Source organism: Pseudomyrmex gracilis, unplaced genomic scaffold (assembly GCF_002006095.1).
Source record: "Pseudomyrmex gracilis isolate BER0280 unplaced genomic scaffold, ASM200609v1 scaffold_57, whole genome shotgun sequence".
Taxonomy (NCBI): domain Eukaryota; kingdom Metazoa; phylum Arthropoda; class Insecta; order Hymenoptera; family Formicidae; genus Pseudomyrmex; species Pseudomyrmex gracilis.
In genome coordinates this window covers 382,802-398,786 of record NW_018020641.1, presented here as the reverse complement: position 1 = coordinate 398,786, position 15,985 = coordinate 382,802, and the positions used below count along the sequence as shown (strand labels likewise).

The 15,985-nt window shown below is 45.4% G+C and overlaps 1 protein-coding gene across 3 annotated transcripts in view; it reads left to right on the top strand.

Moving 5' to 3' along the window:
- Nucleotides 1-15,985, top strand: part of LOC109853944 (protein bric-a-brac 2) — a 335,353-nt gene that overhangs the window by 80,300 nt on the left and 239,068 nt on the right. For all 3 annotated transcript variants that reach the window (XM_020426542.1, XM_020426540.1, XM_020426543.1), the window contains exon 4: nt 754-1,918. In XM_020426542.1, coding sequence (XP_020282131.1) covers nt 962-1,918 — 957 coding nt within the window. In that variant the 5' untranslated portion in view covers nt 754-961. The remainder of the gene's footprint in view (nt 1-753; nt 1,919-15,985) is intronic.

Sequence of the window (15,985 nt, the reverse complement as noted above, 5' to 3'; positions counted from 1 at the left end):
GAACCGCCGCCGCGCTGCTGGCCCTCTCAGTCGCGACGCGCTCGTCACGGGGTGCAGATCGTGCACTGTTTGTCATACTGACACCCTTCGTCGCGCGGAGCACGCGCTTTTCACGCGGCCGTTCGCGCCGTAACCGTCGTGCGGCATTTTTCGCGATTTCGTACATTCGTACCCGTACATCCGTAACGCGCGATTTCGTCACCAAAGCCGTAAACGTCGTCGTCGTTGATCTTGTCGCGTTTTGAAGTGGTTGGTAGTGGGTGGTTGATGGTGAAATTTGGATTTCTCTCTCGGACAAAACTGACAAACGTTTCAAGTGATAGACTTTTCGATGAATTAGGTGATAGTAGATAAAAACACTGGAGAGAGAAAGAGATAGGGTGAAAGCATAAGGATAAAGTGTGTATACCGCGTGGTGCGTCAGAAGCGCAACCCCTGACTGTTCGCAATCCTCTCGGGAATTTCCCGTCGTGATGTTTCGTTGGGGAAGACAAGGTGGACTTTAACTCTTTTCAATAGTAGTGAAGTAGAAAATACTCGGAGAGTACGTTATTTAAAGGCACGCGTGTGTTTCGGAGGTAGGCTCAAAGATGCGGCCGCGACATCCCAACGGGACAATGACGCTCGTGTCGGTTTGTGTCTGACAGATCCGCGCACGTTGCCACGAGGCGCGCGGATAAAGCTCTCACTTCCCGCATTACTTTGCGCGGACATCTGGAGGTTCGTGTGTGGATGTGCATATGTGTGTTGCAGATGCGGCCTTGTAGCTGATCCGATCAGGACAAACGTTGTCGATAACAAAAAAACCCGCACCACGAGGAGAGCATATAGACGAAGAGAAGAGAGAAGGCAAGGTTTTTGGAGACGAGAAAACGTAGCAGAAAACGCGTGGCGCAACAAAACAGAACAAGACACTCGTTGAGAAATAAAAGACAAGTAGAAGCCGAATCATCGACCAATCATGACGCAGCAAAGTGGCGCTGGGTCACCCCAGCAGTTCTGTCTGCGCTGGAACAATTATCAGACCAACCTGACCAATGTCTTCGATCAGCTTCTGCAGAACGAAAACTTTGTGGATGTGACTCTGGCCTGCGATGGACACAGCGTCAAGGCTCACAAAATGGTTTTGTCGGCCTGCAGCCCGTACTTCCAGGCGCTCTTTTGCGAAAATCCCTGTCAGCACCCGATTGTCATCATGAAGGACATCAAGTGGCCAGAGCTCAAGGCCGCTGTTGAGTTCATGTACAAGGGCGAGATCAACGTCTCCCAGGAGCAAATCGGGCCGCTGCTCAAGGTCGCCGAGAGTCTCAAGATCCGTGGTCTGGCAGACGTTAACAGTGAACACGAGTTGACGTCTAGGCCAAATCTCGAGGAGGCTGCAACCAGGAAGAAGCGCCGCCGGATGTCCGGCGAGCGATCGCCGTCCAGTTCTCATAGTCCAGAACGTGTCGGTTCCGGTAGCATCGGTCCCGACGATCAGGATGTGCTTGGTGGCAACGTTGTCGTACCCGAGATCCACAATATGATGCCGCCGACATCCAGCTCGACACCGAGGTCCCTAGGCTCACCCAGCACGCCCACCATCTCCGTCACACCACAGATCAACCTGCAGGAGCTTCCGGTCTCGCTGCCCCTACCGCCACCCCCGCCGCCACCGCCGCAGGGACAGCAGAGCTCGCACTCCCTGCCGACCCACCACGTGCCCGGCCACGTGACTTCCGGTCCGCACGCGCCTGTCAACCACCTAGGTGGCCATGGCCAGCAACTCAGCGTGCAGCAGCAACAACAGCAGCAGCAGCAACAACAACAGCAACAACAGCAACAGCATCATCAGCAAGGCGTCGGTAGTCAGTCTGGTGCCGGTGAAGACCTTGAGATCAAACCCGGTATCGCGGAGATGATTCGGGAGGAGGAAAGGGTGAGTGTCAAATTTTTTATCTCTCTTCAATCGTTTTAACTCTTGTTGTGTCAAAAGTTCGCGACTCAAAAATCTACACGTTCAGGTCAATTTCCCCGATGATGACGATACGATTTTGCGAAAGTTTCCAAAAAATGTTTTAGAAATGTGTGTTTACTCGGTAGGAAAAAACAACTGATGTCGATGTAATGTACGAAAAACATTTCAATTTCGTAAAAGCGGAAAACCAACTTTTCGTGTATTTTGCAAGAAAATTAAGTTGAATTTGAGATAAACGTTATTACCGGATTCTTTATTTCGAAGCTTTTTCTCAGCTCAGCTGCTATCATTACCACCGAGTTTATGTCCGAGAATCATCGCTGAATGAACAAGAATGAACAAGACTTCTTTCTGTTTTCTACGATTAACTTTTTTCTCCGGACGAACATTTGTCTTTGCACGCGTCAGTGCCGATATGTAATTTTCGATGCAAATTGTAGAATGCAAAGTCCGTAATTACATGGAGTGTTGTAATTAGAAGATTTTTATGTTCGTGATAACGCCAAACCGCTCAGATGCGTATTCCGATACCGGTGAATGTAGTTTTCCTGTTTTTGTGTTGGAAGAATATTACTTCTCATCTTGCCAAAGATAAATTAGTAGAAATAAAATACAGGAAGAATATAAAAACGTTAGCATTACATTTGTTATTTGCAACAAGAAAAAAAACTGACTTCCGTCAAAAGTAACGTTAGATACAGGGACGATACAAGAAACGTATAAAAAATTGATATAATATTACAATATAGAGGTATATCGCGCACGATTTGTGACGTGCATTTGTTGCGTCGTGGTTAAAACAAATCGATTAATGTAGTATAAATAAAAAATTTAAATAAAAAAGTTATGAATATGTGCCCTATAAAATATATATTAGAAATTTATTTAAAAAAAAATGTATTTTGTGCATATATATATATATATATATATATATATATATGTATATATATGTATATTCGTGATAAATTAGATGCGACTAGAGATCTTCTAATTTAAATTATGGCACGTTACCAAGCGGCACATTATAAGCCTAATTTAATCGGCGATGCATTAAATATATAAATGAGCAAATAAATTTCTGCGTACCGCGATTAATGTATTTTCCCGTACGTGTGTTCGACGTACACGTTTTTTTTCAGTATTGTATAATAAATACAAGGAAAAGAGAGGCGTATCAATATTTGCTCACCGTTTATAGAAATAATTTGAGAGAGTCAATTAAAAGTTTTCTCGGTTGCGAATTGAAATAAGAAACAGCGGCGTTTCTCTCCCGCGGGTGATAGCGAAAACTTCCCGATCGAAAGTTCGGCGCTTCAGGGTTGGTTCTCCGAAATTGCGCGCACCCAATTTCCCTCTCTCCCCCTCCCCTCCCGCCGACAGATGAAGACGTTTTCCGAAAGCAGACGGTCGGTCCGAGAGCAAGCACGGTCATTAACGAGATCGCAATGTGGTTCGCGTTCCGCGCGTACCTCACGTCATTAGGGCACGCGTGCGTTCTAGTCAAGGCAAACGGCCGGCGATTCTCTCGAGGAAGGCTCTCTGTGTCTACACAGCGGTATAATTGGCCGCTCTTTCGACGCTGGCACGGAAAAGTCGCGGACTCGAGTCGAGTGGTATAGCAGCCGCCAATTATACAAGCGCGCGGGACGAGTTTTCGCGCCGAAACCGTTCGCGTCTGACGCGATCGCGCGCGGAGCGAGAACCGAGAACGGCTGCAGATACGCGGGGGAGAGAAAGAGAGTCCCGCGCGCGCTTTTCCACACGAAGGGAGGGAGGGTCCATCCCAATTACCCGGCGATTGGCTTCGACGGTATGCGCTAATTGAGAGTATCAATGAACGTCAATGAGCGCAGTCAATATTTGGCCGGGGTGCATCCGGCCGAGCGTTTTGTAACGTTCTTTTTGTTAAAGCGGATGACAAATATTGACCGCGCTCGTTCGCGCGCGCGTACGTGACACAAACACACGGCCGCGTTTACACGCACAGTCACCACCAACATACGCGTACACGTACACGTCCGCTCCGCCTGCACACACACGCCTGCACACACACGTACACACACACACACACGCACACACCTGGGGTATCGACTGTTCTCGTTAATTACATCGGGACGACGGTGTCTCCTGCATTATTTATCGTCCGTTACCGGCGCAAGTTATTAAGCGTGCGGCTAGTTACAAGCCGTTTTGTAACTAGCACGACGACCGTCGGACATCGGAGGCAGCCCGCGCGACTTGGGCCGGGACAGGCTAAAGGTCTGCTTAACAAAACGCTCTTTTCCCGCTTTCGAAAACAGCAAGCGCAGTTTCTTGCGCGATAATAAATGTATAATTGTGTGCACGTCGCTTGTTTGTATATATTCGCAATAAGTGTGTGCGGAAACTTCATTACATGTATAGCGGGTAACATAGATTTATAATAATCACACATATACACACATATACATTACACTACTTGTCAAGATTATAATCTGGATTGCACAATCAGAATTGCACAATCAGAGTTAATATACATTCTAATGCATTATTCAAGATTTACTTTATACAGATGTGATATATATACAATACACATAACAATCTGCACCGCTGTCAACCGCATTTCTATATTACTTACGTAACGCAATCTGAGACACAGTAATATAACAGCAATATAACAAATTGCTTAATACTTCTGTAAGTTTATATATGAAATACACACACACACACGTATGTTTCCACACACGAGCGATAATACGCTTAATAATTATCCCAATGTGCTGAACGTGTGTGCGATCGATTTGCGTGTGTTTGTCCGTGTGTTGAATTGATGTAAAAAAAAAAAAAAAAAAAAAAACCGCGTGGAAAAAAATGTTTGACGTGAACAAAAAAATTGGCGACGCGCAAAACACCGCTGAAAATTTTCGCGTTCGGATCGGACGTACTGAAGGAGCTGACGTGCGTGCGCGCGAGGACGATTTCCCGCGACGTTTACGCGCGAAAAAGCTCGGAGCAGAACTGACTACGGCGCGTCAGCCGGAGTTCAATCTAGGAAATTAAAGTGAGCGACCGAGCGACTCGCGACCGACATTATTTTTCTCTTTCTCTCGCACGTCGCCGGTCCTGCCGCCGCGCGTCGTGACGTAATCCGTTCTAACGTATACATATAATGGTTATAACATTCCGCGGAATTCCATTATGTTAACGCAACCACGTTCCAATTCTCCGGGCATGCCTGCGCCTGCCGCTAGTGCGCGCGTATCGTAAATGCGCGCCGTTGTAGTATCGCAACTATTCCGCGATGCCTTTTCCGATTAAAATACCTAATTGATGCGGGCAAAGCCAATGGCAGAAGGGAGAGAGAGGGGGTTCATGGAATGCCAAGCCACACGAGGCGGCGAGTGTTATATAGAGTGTTATATAGAGTCGACATTTTTCTTACGGTTTGAATGAGTCTCTCTTCTTTGAGGGGATATAATTACACGTGGAAATAAAATTATGTGGAACACGGTTATAAAAATTGTGTCATAAACATGAGATAGAATGCATCGATAGTCTACAAAGAGAGAAGAATTTATAAAGAGAAAGCGATGTTTTTCATTTATGCAGACCGTGTATTAGTATTAACGTGAAAGTTCTAGGACTAATTTATTCAAAGTAAAGAGAAACGTGCAAAGTCGAAAGTCACGAGAGAAATAATGCAATAAAAATGAAAAAAAAAAAAGAAAAATAATTAAAAAATAATTAATAATTCACACACACACAGCGGATGTTTGCCGTTACTTCAATTTTAAAAAGTGATACTATCTATTTACATAAAAAATGGCAAAGCAACGCATTTGATTTTCGTATTGAGAGTCGGTCTCGCGCGATAGCAAGCCCTATCTCTCAAAGTTTCTACAGTCTTCAAAATAAGACACTTCCCCTGAAGTTCAGAGTTCATTATACAGATATATACAACCAGTCCTCCAAAATTATCATGTAAGAAATTTATCATGTCTGAATTTCTGTTGATATGTTATTCGTTTTTTTTTTTTTTTTTGTGATTTATTCCATATCAAAGAACATGTTGACGAAAACTACGCACTTCTTCTTCTTTCTCTCTCTCTATCTATCCCTTACCCGCTCTGAATCTACGTATTGGGCAAGAAATAACTCATTATCACAACTGGTATTTTTGGTGGATAATTTTCGATGTTTTATTGGACACGTATAGATTATAACGATTATAACATAACGAAATAGCGCTCCTTGCCTTTCCCAAGTAGCGATCAAACCTTCCGAGAGAGCACATCTCGTCGGAAATTAGGGAGTCAACGGGGAGCGTTCTGAGTTATGAATCGTCCGCCTCCGGCGGCGAAAACCGGAGACAACAATTATTTATACCTCGAAACGGGCCCAGAATCGGATGAGGATTCTCCAACCGTTACACGAACAAGAATTTAATGCAAATATAAATTATGTTTCACCTATCGTGCGCGCGAGCACTTTAATAATCGCGCACTAATCACGTAGTTTTCACTTCGTGACGATCTTTCGCATACCGGAGAGACTAGACCTTGCGATTCATTATTTCATTCGTAAGATATAATTAAAAACAAAACTAATTAAATCTTGCGACAATAAAAAATGAGTGTCATTTTTATAATGAGTAGTTTTCAGTACGTATGAAGCGACATATTTTTTTAACATTGAGTTTTACTGAATCCCAGTTTTCATAAAGCATCATACATTTGTTAATTGCAACCGCTTACGTATATTTGTAAGTAACAGTGTGATTTGTGATATTAAAAATTATAGAAAGAAAAAACGTAAATAAGGTAAAAAAAAATGTTTTTTAATGAGAAAAAATTACGAAACAAAAATTGTGCAACACATTGGTTTCCAAAAATGACATATATGATTGATTGCAAAAGTCAATCGATCGTAAAGATCGGCTACGAAAAGCGATGTACGGAAAGGGTGACGAGAGAGAAAAAGAGAAAAGAGAGAGAGAGAGAGAGAGAGAGAGAGCGAGAGAGGGAGCAAACGCATCCCCCGAAAAGTGTACACAGTGTACAACACGAGAAGCAGCAAAGCGTGATCACGCGGTCGGTGGAGCTCGAAAGGGCGGGTCGAAAAAAATTTAATCTTCCCTCGCATTATCCTTTTTGGCAATAACGGCTTTACCTCCCGGATCGTTCTGCTCTGCTGTCCCCGTCCTCCCGTTTCTCGCACGTCCTCTGTCCCTCTATCCCTCTTTGTCTCTTCTCTCTCGTATCCGGGATGACTCGCGGGAGAGAGAGAGAGAGAGAGAGAGAGGGAAGGAGGGAGAGAGGAAGAGAGAGTGGAAGAAAAAGCGAGTGCGAAAGGGGAGCGAGAGGTGAAGCGGCAGGAGAGAACGGATCCCCGACGCGTCGGCAGAGAAAAAAGTCGCGAAACAGTAAATCGTGAATTGTAGTAACCGAGCGCCATTCATCCTGATACACCGGATGTGACTACATATTTCCTTCGTTCCGTTTAAATTAGTGTTTTTGCCCGGCGCGGCCTTGATTGTGTTTTCGCGCGTCGCACGCTCACGCGCGTGCAAGTGCATCGCTCGGACGAGTGTGCACTCGGTGCACTCGTATCGAGAGGCGCACACAATCGCAGACGATTCTCGTGTTCGTTGTCTTCGTTGCGCGTGTATTCGTGTGTACGTGTCTCGTTCCGACGATCGTAACGCACGTAAAAACGCGCACACGTCGATCGCTCGCGTTGATCAACGCGTAACGTAAGCGATACATCAGGAGAGCGAGAGGATCGTCCCGATGGGATTCAAAATTGAAAAGCCCGCCCCCGATGTATTAAAATGCGCGCGATCCTGTGCTCCCATCCATCCCCCGATCGTCTCGTCCACCTCCTTTCGGCCCTTCGTCCAGAAAACGATCGCGATACGAGCGCGCAGGGGCCCGGTATCGCCCCGTGTTGCGCTCAGAAGTCGATTACCGTGCTGTCAGAAGTGATCGAGAGAGCTCTCTCGCGCTTTTTGACGCGTATCGGCGATGCCCTGGAGATTTCGAGTCCCCGATGCCGTCGCGCTTTATACATTTCTGCTCTTGATACCGAAACAAGAATTCAAAAGGAGCGGTTCTTAAATTTTTATAAGACATTTGCTTTTTGCGTTGTTTTATTTTTTTTAATCTCTTCATTTGTTAAATAGTTTTTTTAATTTAACAAATTTTTTTGTTCGTGATGGTTTTTGAATGTTCTCTTAAGAATCATATTTATCCAAAAACAATTAAGCTTTTTTTTTTTCAAAGAAAAAAAACAAGATGTTACGTTTGATAGTAGAAATTACTCGAAGAGTTTGAAATGTCTGTACTATAGATGTTTTATTTATAAAGTTTTTTTCATTCTGCTCTAATTGCGCTTAATAACTATATTGAGAAAAAAATCACTTTTTCACTCTTCCTTCTCTTCCACAAAATATATGTTTTAAAACAGATATTTAATTACGGTCAAAATCCTAGAGCCAAGTTGCGTTTCCTTTGAAGGATTCTTACATTTGTTTCTCACGGAGCGACCCGCATTTATACTTACAAAGTGAACGATGCTTCTCGGTTCTCGGTCCAGTTCCCGGCTTTTTTGCGCGTGAGTGCTCGCATTGGCGCACGCAAGGCGCGCACGCGATTGCTAGTTTTTCGTAGACACGCGCGTACACACGCGGAGCGTGCCTTGCGGACTTGCTATCGCCTCGGGCAGCAGGTACGCGGTTGGTTTTTTTTTCTTTTTCTTTTTTTCTTCAGGACACGCCTGAGCGTCGCTCAATCGCGTCCTCGTCGTCGCGTCCGCAAGGACGAGGCGGAAGAAATTGGCAGGTACCCCGTATACACAGCGGTTATGTTATTTCGCTCGCGAGAGATCTCGAAAGTAGAGAGGTGGGATCCTAACTGGTCTTTCTCTCTCTCCTTCCTCCCGTTCTGTCCTCGGTATGTATTACGCAGCCACCCTTGCTCTCCTCCTGTGGTGGAGGACTATTTTATAATAAGGACCGGCTTAGCACGGCGGTCGTAATGGTATGTATTTTAAATATTTCGAAAATTGCCTTCCTAGGAAACTCCTCGCATAATGGCAATACTTGGAATATAATCCCGGGGTAACCGGACCGCATAGACGCCCGAGCACTTAACTTCTCTCTGTTCCTCACCCCGCCCGCCGGCCCCCTTGCCGTCGATGGAAGTCTCTTCTCTCTTCTGCCCTCCTCCCTCCCCCCTCCGCCTCTTTTTATATCTCTTCTCCAAACGATTCCTTTCCTCCTTTTCTGCTTTTGTTTTTTTTTCCTCTTTCTCTCTTTTCTTGCCTTCGATTTTACCACGCTGCTTCGCGAGAGTGTGAATGTTTCTTGCCGCTTTTCTTTCCTCGGAAATCGTCTCGCGGAGGGTTTACCGGATATGTTCCGTAGGATTTATCTCAACGGAATTGTTGCCGACCGACAGCTACAGGTTAACGTATATAGGTACAGATAGAATTTCGCAAATTCCTCACGCTTTCTTCATTCGCAAATTCTTTTCGCGCGATCTTTTTTTTTCTCGCAACTTTGTAACAAACTTGAATTTATGCATCTCTTATTAAAATACTGTTTAGAATATTTTTCGAACCCACTTTTTAATGATATATTTTCACGCGATATTTGTTTACATAAAAATGATGTTAAAATTAGAGAAACAATTTCTACTGTGAAAAGCAATGTGTTAACATCGAGCTCGAACGTACTCGTTTGCATTGTTGTCTCTTTTCGGCGGCGCTGATTAATTTTTGGACTATTTGCGTCACAACTTTGACAGTTTTGGCATTACTGGTGGATGGTTGTATTGTTTATAGTTCATCGATAGTGCAACGCGCGTATCGCGCGCTGCTTTTATTGTATGTCATCAGGTGGGGCGCGCTTGTTTCGCGTTCTGGTCGTAGATTAATTTCCAGTGACGAAAAATGACTGTCAGTATTATCCTTGGCTCTTAAGTGGAGCATCCACACGGAAGTTACTTTTCCAAACACTTTAGGAAATTCGATAAATCGCTCTCTCCTTCGCACCGACGACATCTCAACGCTCGACGGAGAGAAAGAGAGAGCTTTCGTATCGACGTCAACGTCCCATCCTTCTAGAAGCAGAAGTTGTTGCGTTAAGGCGCGCGAGTTGAAAATTGCGAAAAAATTCGCGTCGAGCGCCGATTCTCGAGCAGTCAAAAGTTATCCTAAACAAAATCCCGCGTCTGTCTCGCGGAAGGCGGTGACCTTCGCGCGGCGTCGTTCGCTCGGGGAAATGCATTATTTCGCGACATGAAAATGCCCTCGAACCGGAAATCGATGTCAGATCGCTTAAGTAATACGCGAGGAAAGCGGTCGCGTTTTCTTAGTATTTTTCCCCCCTTCAACGACAAGCGAAACGACGACAAGCGAAAAAACCCCGGCGAGCGTTGGGCAAGAGAAGGCGGGAGTTGCGCGAAGGGGTTGGAAGAAATCAACCAGCCGGGAACGGTGAATGGAGGACTCGCGGTCAAAAAGGGGAGACGAAAGATCCGCTCGTTGATAAAAGTTGCATGCGCGTCCACCCGGAACGTCCGCGGAGCTACTCGTGAAACATTCAGCCGGACAACTGCTCGAAAGACGATCCCGCCGACGTGAAATTCCCGCAACGACCTCTCCGTAATAATGTAACGACCGCGATGTACCGTTCGCAGCGGACACTCCGTGTCGAACGACGTATCTCCGCCGTCGCTCTTTATCGTTCAATTCCCCAGTCGCGATTTTTGCTACGGGACCTGTGTCTTGGAATTTCTTGGCCGGAACAAATATCGCGGTTAAAATATTGAAATCCGAGAATAGGGAGAACAATAGTTTATCGACAATCTATTACCTCCGGATATCGGAGTTTTAAAACTTAATTGATATCTCGTATCAATCAGCGATAACCATCTAATGTGTGCGTAGGCATCTCTACATGTGAAGAGTAATTAAAACTTGTGCAGTATGATTTTATTGTGCGATTGTAAATTTTTATTTTCTATCGTATGCGCGCGCGCGCATACGATAAAAAAAAAAAACGAAACGGCGAACGCCTGAGGCGGATCCTTCCTCGATATTCGAAATCTCGGTTGTGTGCCAGACGTGTATCGCACATTCCGACGTCTGATCAGTTACGAGTTAATCTCGAAATGAATCGCCGCCGTCAAGAAAGGCCGCTCGCGCGCGCATTTATCGAGGATCGTTTAATCCCTCCCGATTCTTGCGCTCTTCCTCGGAACGGTCGGACATTGCGTGCGTCGGATTCGATCAGAAATGCAGCGGAGAGAGGTGCATCGCGTTTGTTCCTGATGCACGACGACGGCGGCGGCGGCGCGCGGAAAGCACAGAAGGGAAGCGAACCTCTTTATCGTTCATCATCACGCACAGTCACTGTTCCGGAAAAATGGCGATCTTGTAAAGGGTTTCAGCGTTCTTCCCTCGTCTCCTTCCACGAATCGCTCTCGTATTATTTCCGTTTCGGTCTCTAGAATCTCTCATTTAGAGGTTTTACGCGTTTAAAAAACGCGTTTGGCCGGAGTAGACGCGAAAAAGATATAACAAAATTTTTTGAGAAAATCTTGAGAGAAAGAAATTTAATATACCTTCGTCTTTAACAGACTTGAGACCGAGCGCGCTTCGGAATTTTAATGACGATAAACGTTGTATCTATCCACCGGAAGAGTTAAAAGCGTTCCTCATCTCTTATTTACATAACCCATTGTTGCAGCCGGGCGCGACTTTCGTAACGGTCAAATTTGCCAGCCGATCTGACTTTTACGATCGCATCCGATTTCCGAGCATACGCGACGTTTCTTTTTTTTTTTTTTTTCTTTTTTTTCGAGTTCCGTCGAACGAACGTTCGCTGGAACGCTATCGCGTTGGGCGCGGAGGGTGGGCGACGGTGGGGGAATAGGTGGGTTTCCATTTCGAAAATGCGGCGCAGGACGGATCTCCGCGCGATGTACGGCGGGCGACAGCTCCGGCCCGAGCTCGCGGTAAATCAGAAATTATCTTGCGTCGCGTCCGAGTTGCGCTGCCTTTTCCCATCGAAACGCGCATAAATACCGGACCAGAACGAGCGACAGAAACGGAGGGTGGTAGGAACGAGAGGGAGCGAAGCGCAGTCCTTGCAGTCGCGGGTTGTATGCGCGATGCACCCTTTGTCGCGTGTATGTGTGCATATGCAGGACAACACGCGTGCATACACGGTGTGTTTCAGGACCATTGTACGGAGTGGTTCATTGAGGGATAATTCGCGCAAAAATGACTTTATTTCGCTCGTTACTGTCGAGAATTCTTATGTCGCGAACGATCCAAGATAACGAGATACTTCATCGGAGATAAATCTGTAACATATGTTTTCTCTTTCATTTTCAGAAACTTTAATTTTCACAAAATGTCATTTCTCGCGTCATTTCGACGTGCAACACGCTCGATATTGAAATCAATAGTTCTCGATGAGCGTACAAGTATCGAACAATACGTGTTTTTTTTTCGTCCACGTTTTGTCATATTGGCTTTCGCAATATAAGATACTTGTTCTTGGACACCCTGTACACGTTGAGACCGCGCGCACACACACATACGCGCGCAAGCTCGTGCAGCTCTATGCACGCGCACAGCCGCCCCCGCAGATATATATTAATACGTGGACTGCACGTCGCGGTACGCGCGACTTGATGGACGGATGACCGGACCATTCCGCAGATTGCTTCGCTCCCGATTCCGACCGGAAGGAGATTTATAACCTCTCGTCGTTATCTGCGCGGACGCGCGCGCGAGCAAGCGAGCAGGCCGGGCGAGAGAGAGCCGAAGCGCGCGGCGCTTCTCTCTACCTACCTACCTACCTACTCCTCCTCGTTCCGCTCGATCAGCGATCGATCAGCAACCGCGCGCGCGACCGCTCGTCCTTTGGACTTCTGCCAGCGCGCGACGAGGGCGACACGAAGCGAGGTAGAAAAAAAAAAAAAAAAAAAAAAAAAAAAAATTAAAAATAAAAAAAAAAAGAAAAAAAGCGAGGTAAAAAAAAAAAAAAAAAAAAAAAAAAAAAGTCCCGCGGCCCGGTAGATGATAGCGCGACGCGTTCGTAATTTTTTCTCCCGATCGCTTTCGGGGGAGAGTTGCCTTTTACGCGCGGCGTAAAGCTAACTCTTCCAAACGGAATTCAGCCGCAGCAACTGCCGGTCGCGCAGAGTCGGTTGCGGCACTTGAACGTATATCGCGCTCTCAGCGCGCCGAAGAGCAAAACGGAATATTGAGTGAGTTGATAGCCGAAACGAGTTGAAGCACCAAACCACGCGCTCTCACAAATTGAGATACTCGCGAAGGTATTTAACGCTGTCATTGTGAGAGATATAATGAGATATATAAATTAATTTATACGAGTAAAAATATATTGTACGATGTGATCCATTAATTGGGACACTCTTTATTTGCGTGAAAAAAGAGACAGGAAATATATAATTGAAGCTCGGATGAGTGAAATTGAACTTTTCATTAAATTGTGCAGACAGAGTAGAGTTACTTTGTATCCGTGCTTATCAACCTGCATCATATACGTATATAGCGATTGTTGATCGCTTTATTGTGGCGCGCACGAAATTTGAAACGTCTGCATCAAAGGATAAATCAAAGGATTAATTTATAGTATTCAATTACAAAGGGAAGAATTACACGTGCGAGAGGAGAAGTGCGCGCAACCGTTGCACCGTTGCGACGGTGCACTCCGGACAGATGGGCAGAGGAAGAGGGGGAGAGAGTGGAAACTCGGCCAAGGGGCCCGTTTTTTCAGGCCGCGTTATACCGCTGCACCCGGATAGCAACGACGCGCGGGGCAAACGGGGGACGGAGGGGGGACTGGTCGCGCACATGCCTGAAAAACGCGAGCGTCACGATAAATTAGATTTAATGACTGTCGCAAAAAAGCGCGATATGAAAGTCGGACGCGCGGGACGAACCGATAGAAATTAAATTCTAGGATATTCGATTACGGTACACCGGCAGCAGCCCAGGTCCGCCACCACCCTCGCTTCGCGAGAATCCCCTTCCGTCCTCTCGCCGTCCTCTCGCCGATGAAACCCTCGTCGTTCGTTGCTACACATCCGGGCGCTTTCGCCCCGACGCTGACATCGAGCCGAAAATAAAAAAAGGTGAGGGGGAGAGAGAGAGAGAGAGAGAGAGAGTGAGGGAGAGGGGGAAAGAGAGAGAGAGAGAGAGAGAAAGCCTCACCAGGAATAATGGGCGCGTGCAACCTGCGGAAATAATAGATGCAATAATGCCCCGCCTCCGTAATCGCCGTATAGAAATTTGCGCGCGTCTCTGCCGTCCCGCTGTCTCATCCCCCTCTGACCTTTTTTATTCCCGCGAGTCGCCCGGCTTATAATTTCGCCTAATGGGATATCAAGGGCGAGACTTCGCGTACTGCGATTGTTCTTCACGGATTTTCGCGAAAATATTCCCGAGTGGTTCGCGACTATGTCAGGCGACACATTAAGTATATTGTTGACAATTCTGAAAATAACGAGAAAAAAAAAATAAATTTTGTCATCGATATTTTTTTGTTTGTTTGAAGAGAAAGAGGAAACATTTAATTGTAAAATACACATTTCTCACGCTAAATCACATTGTATAAATCCACACATTTCACGCTAAACTTTATTCGAAACCGTTTAAAATATTCGGTTATTTATCAACACTGAATCTTACATCACTTCTGAGTATTGCATTTATCATTGTAACAAATGTATTTTCTATGAAATCTCTTCAATCATTATGCAGAGTGTTTCGCGAAATTTGCATCAGACTTACTGCGCGGGTATTGTATATCCCATTCTAAAATAATATCCGATAATAGAAAATGCACCGTCTTATATATATATATCCTTGAAGAAAATCTGATAGTCGGAAATGCAGCGTGCTCGGATATACTATATCCTTATATATATCGGAGACGGGAAAGGTGGCGCGGCGCGGCCACGCGGCTGGCGCGATTCCGTCCGTCATCTCGTGTGGATCGATCGAGATATCACGAAGATTAATCGACGCGATGGTACATACACGGAGCGCCTTACGTATTTATATATTCTAGCAACTGTATATATATCTAATGCGGAGATGGGGGAAGAGAGGCTGATGAGTCACGCGTATGCGCGCGCGCGCGAGAATTTGTTCGCCAGCCCGGCGAATGTTAATATACAAGCGTTGCCATTAGGCGGCAGAAATATAATTTCGTTTATGTCGATGACTCACACCGTGGAAATTTCTGCGTCAATCTGATTCATTCGACCTGGTTCGGAGATTTCTGCTGGGAATGTAAACTATGTACATGCATATTATTTGAATGATACGACTATAATAAAATGCGCATAACATCGCTATACGTTCGAACAAACTTTCTTTTATCTTACATATCTCTCCCTCGGATCTCGAAGTGGTGCATTATACATTATCTTGCGCTTGTAAAACAAAGAAAAAAAAACAGAAAACTGAGTAAAGAATTTTCACAAATATACGGAATAAATATAGAATGTTTTTTGTTTATTTTTTTTTTTTTTTTTTTTTTTTTTTTTTTTTTTTGAGCGTAGACATAATTTTATTCAACTCCGCGTGTTCGACTGGAGTTTAAAAAAAACAAAAACCTTTAGTCAAAAGAAACAGGCGCGCGTGTGTAAAGCTACGGAGAATCTGATGTAGACTGACTTCGCGATGTAATATATGTATGTGTTCATGAATTTCGTCTGTATTGTCGTCGCCGAGTTTTCGCGACAACAACTGTATCGGTTCATATAGGAAACGCCAGGTCGAGATAAAGGAGTGCGAATCGGTCCCGAGAAAGAGCTATTGTCTTGCGCCTCGTTTCGCATTACCTTTACGTATGTGTGTGTGTGTGTTTGTGTGTGACGGCGGTATTAAAAATTCTATACTCCATTGTGCCGGCGAGATTGCGTTTCGAAGGAAGTGGCGGTGCACGCGCGTGCCGATCGCCGAACGTGAGTTTCACGCCGCTTGAATTTCACACCTGCCTGG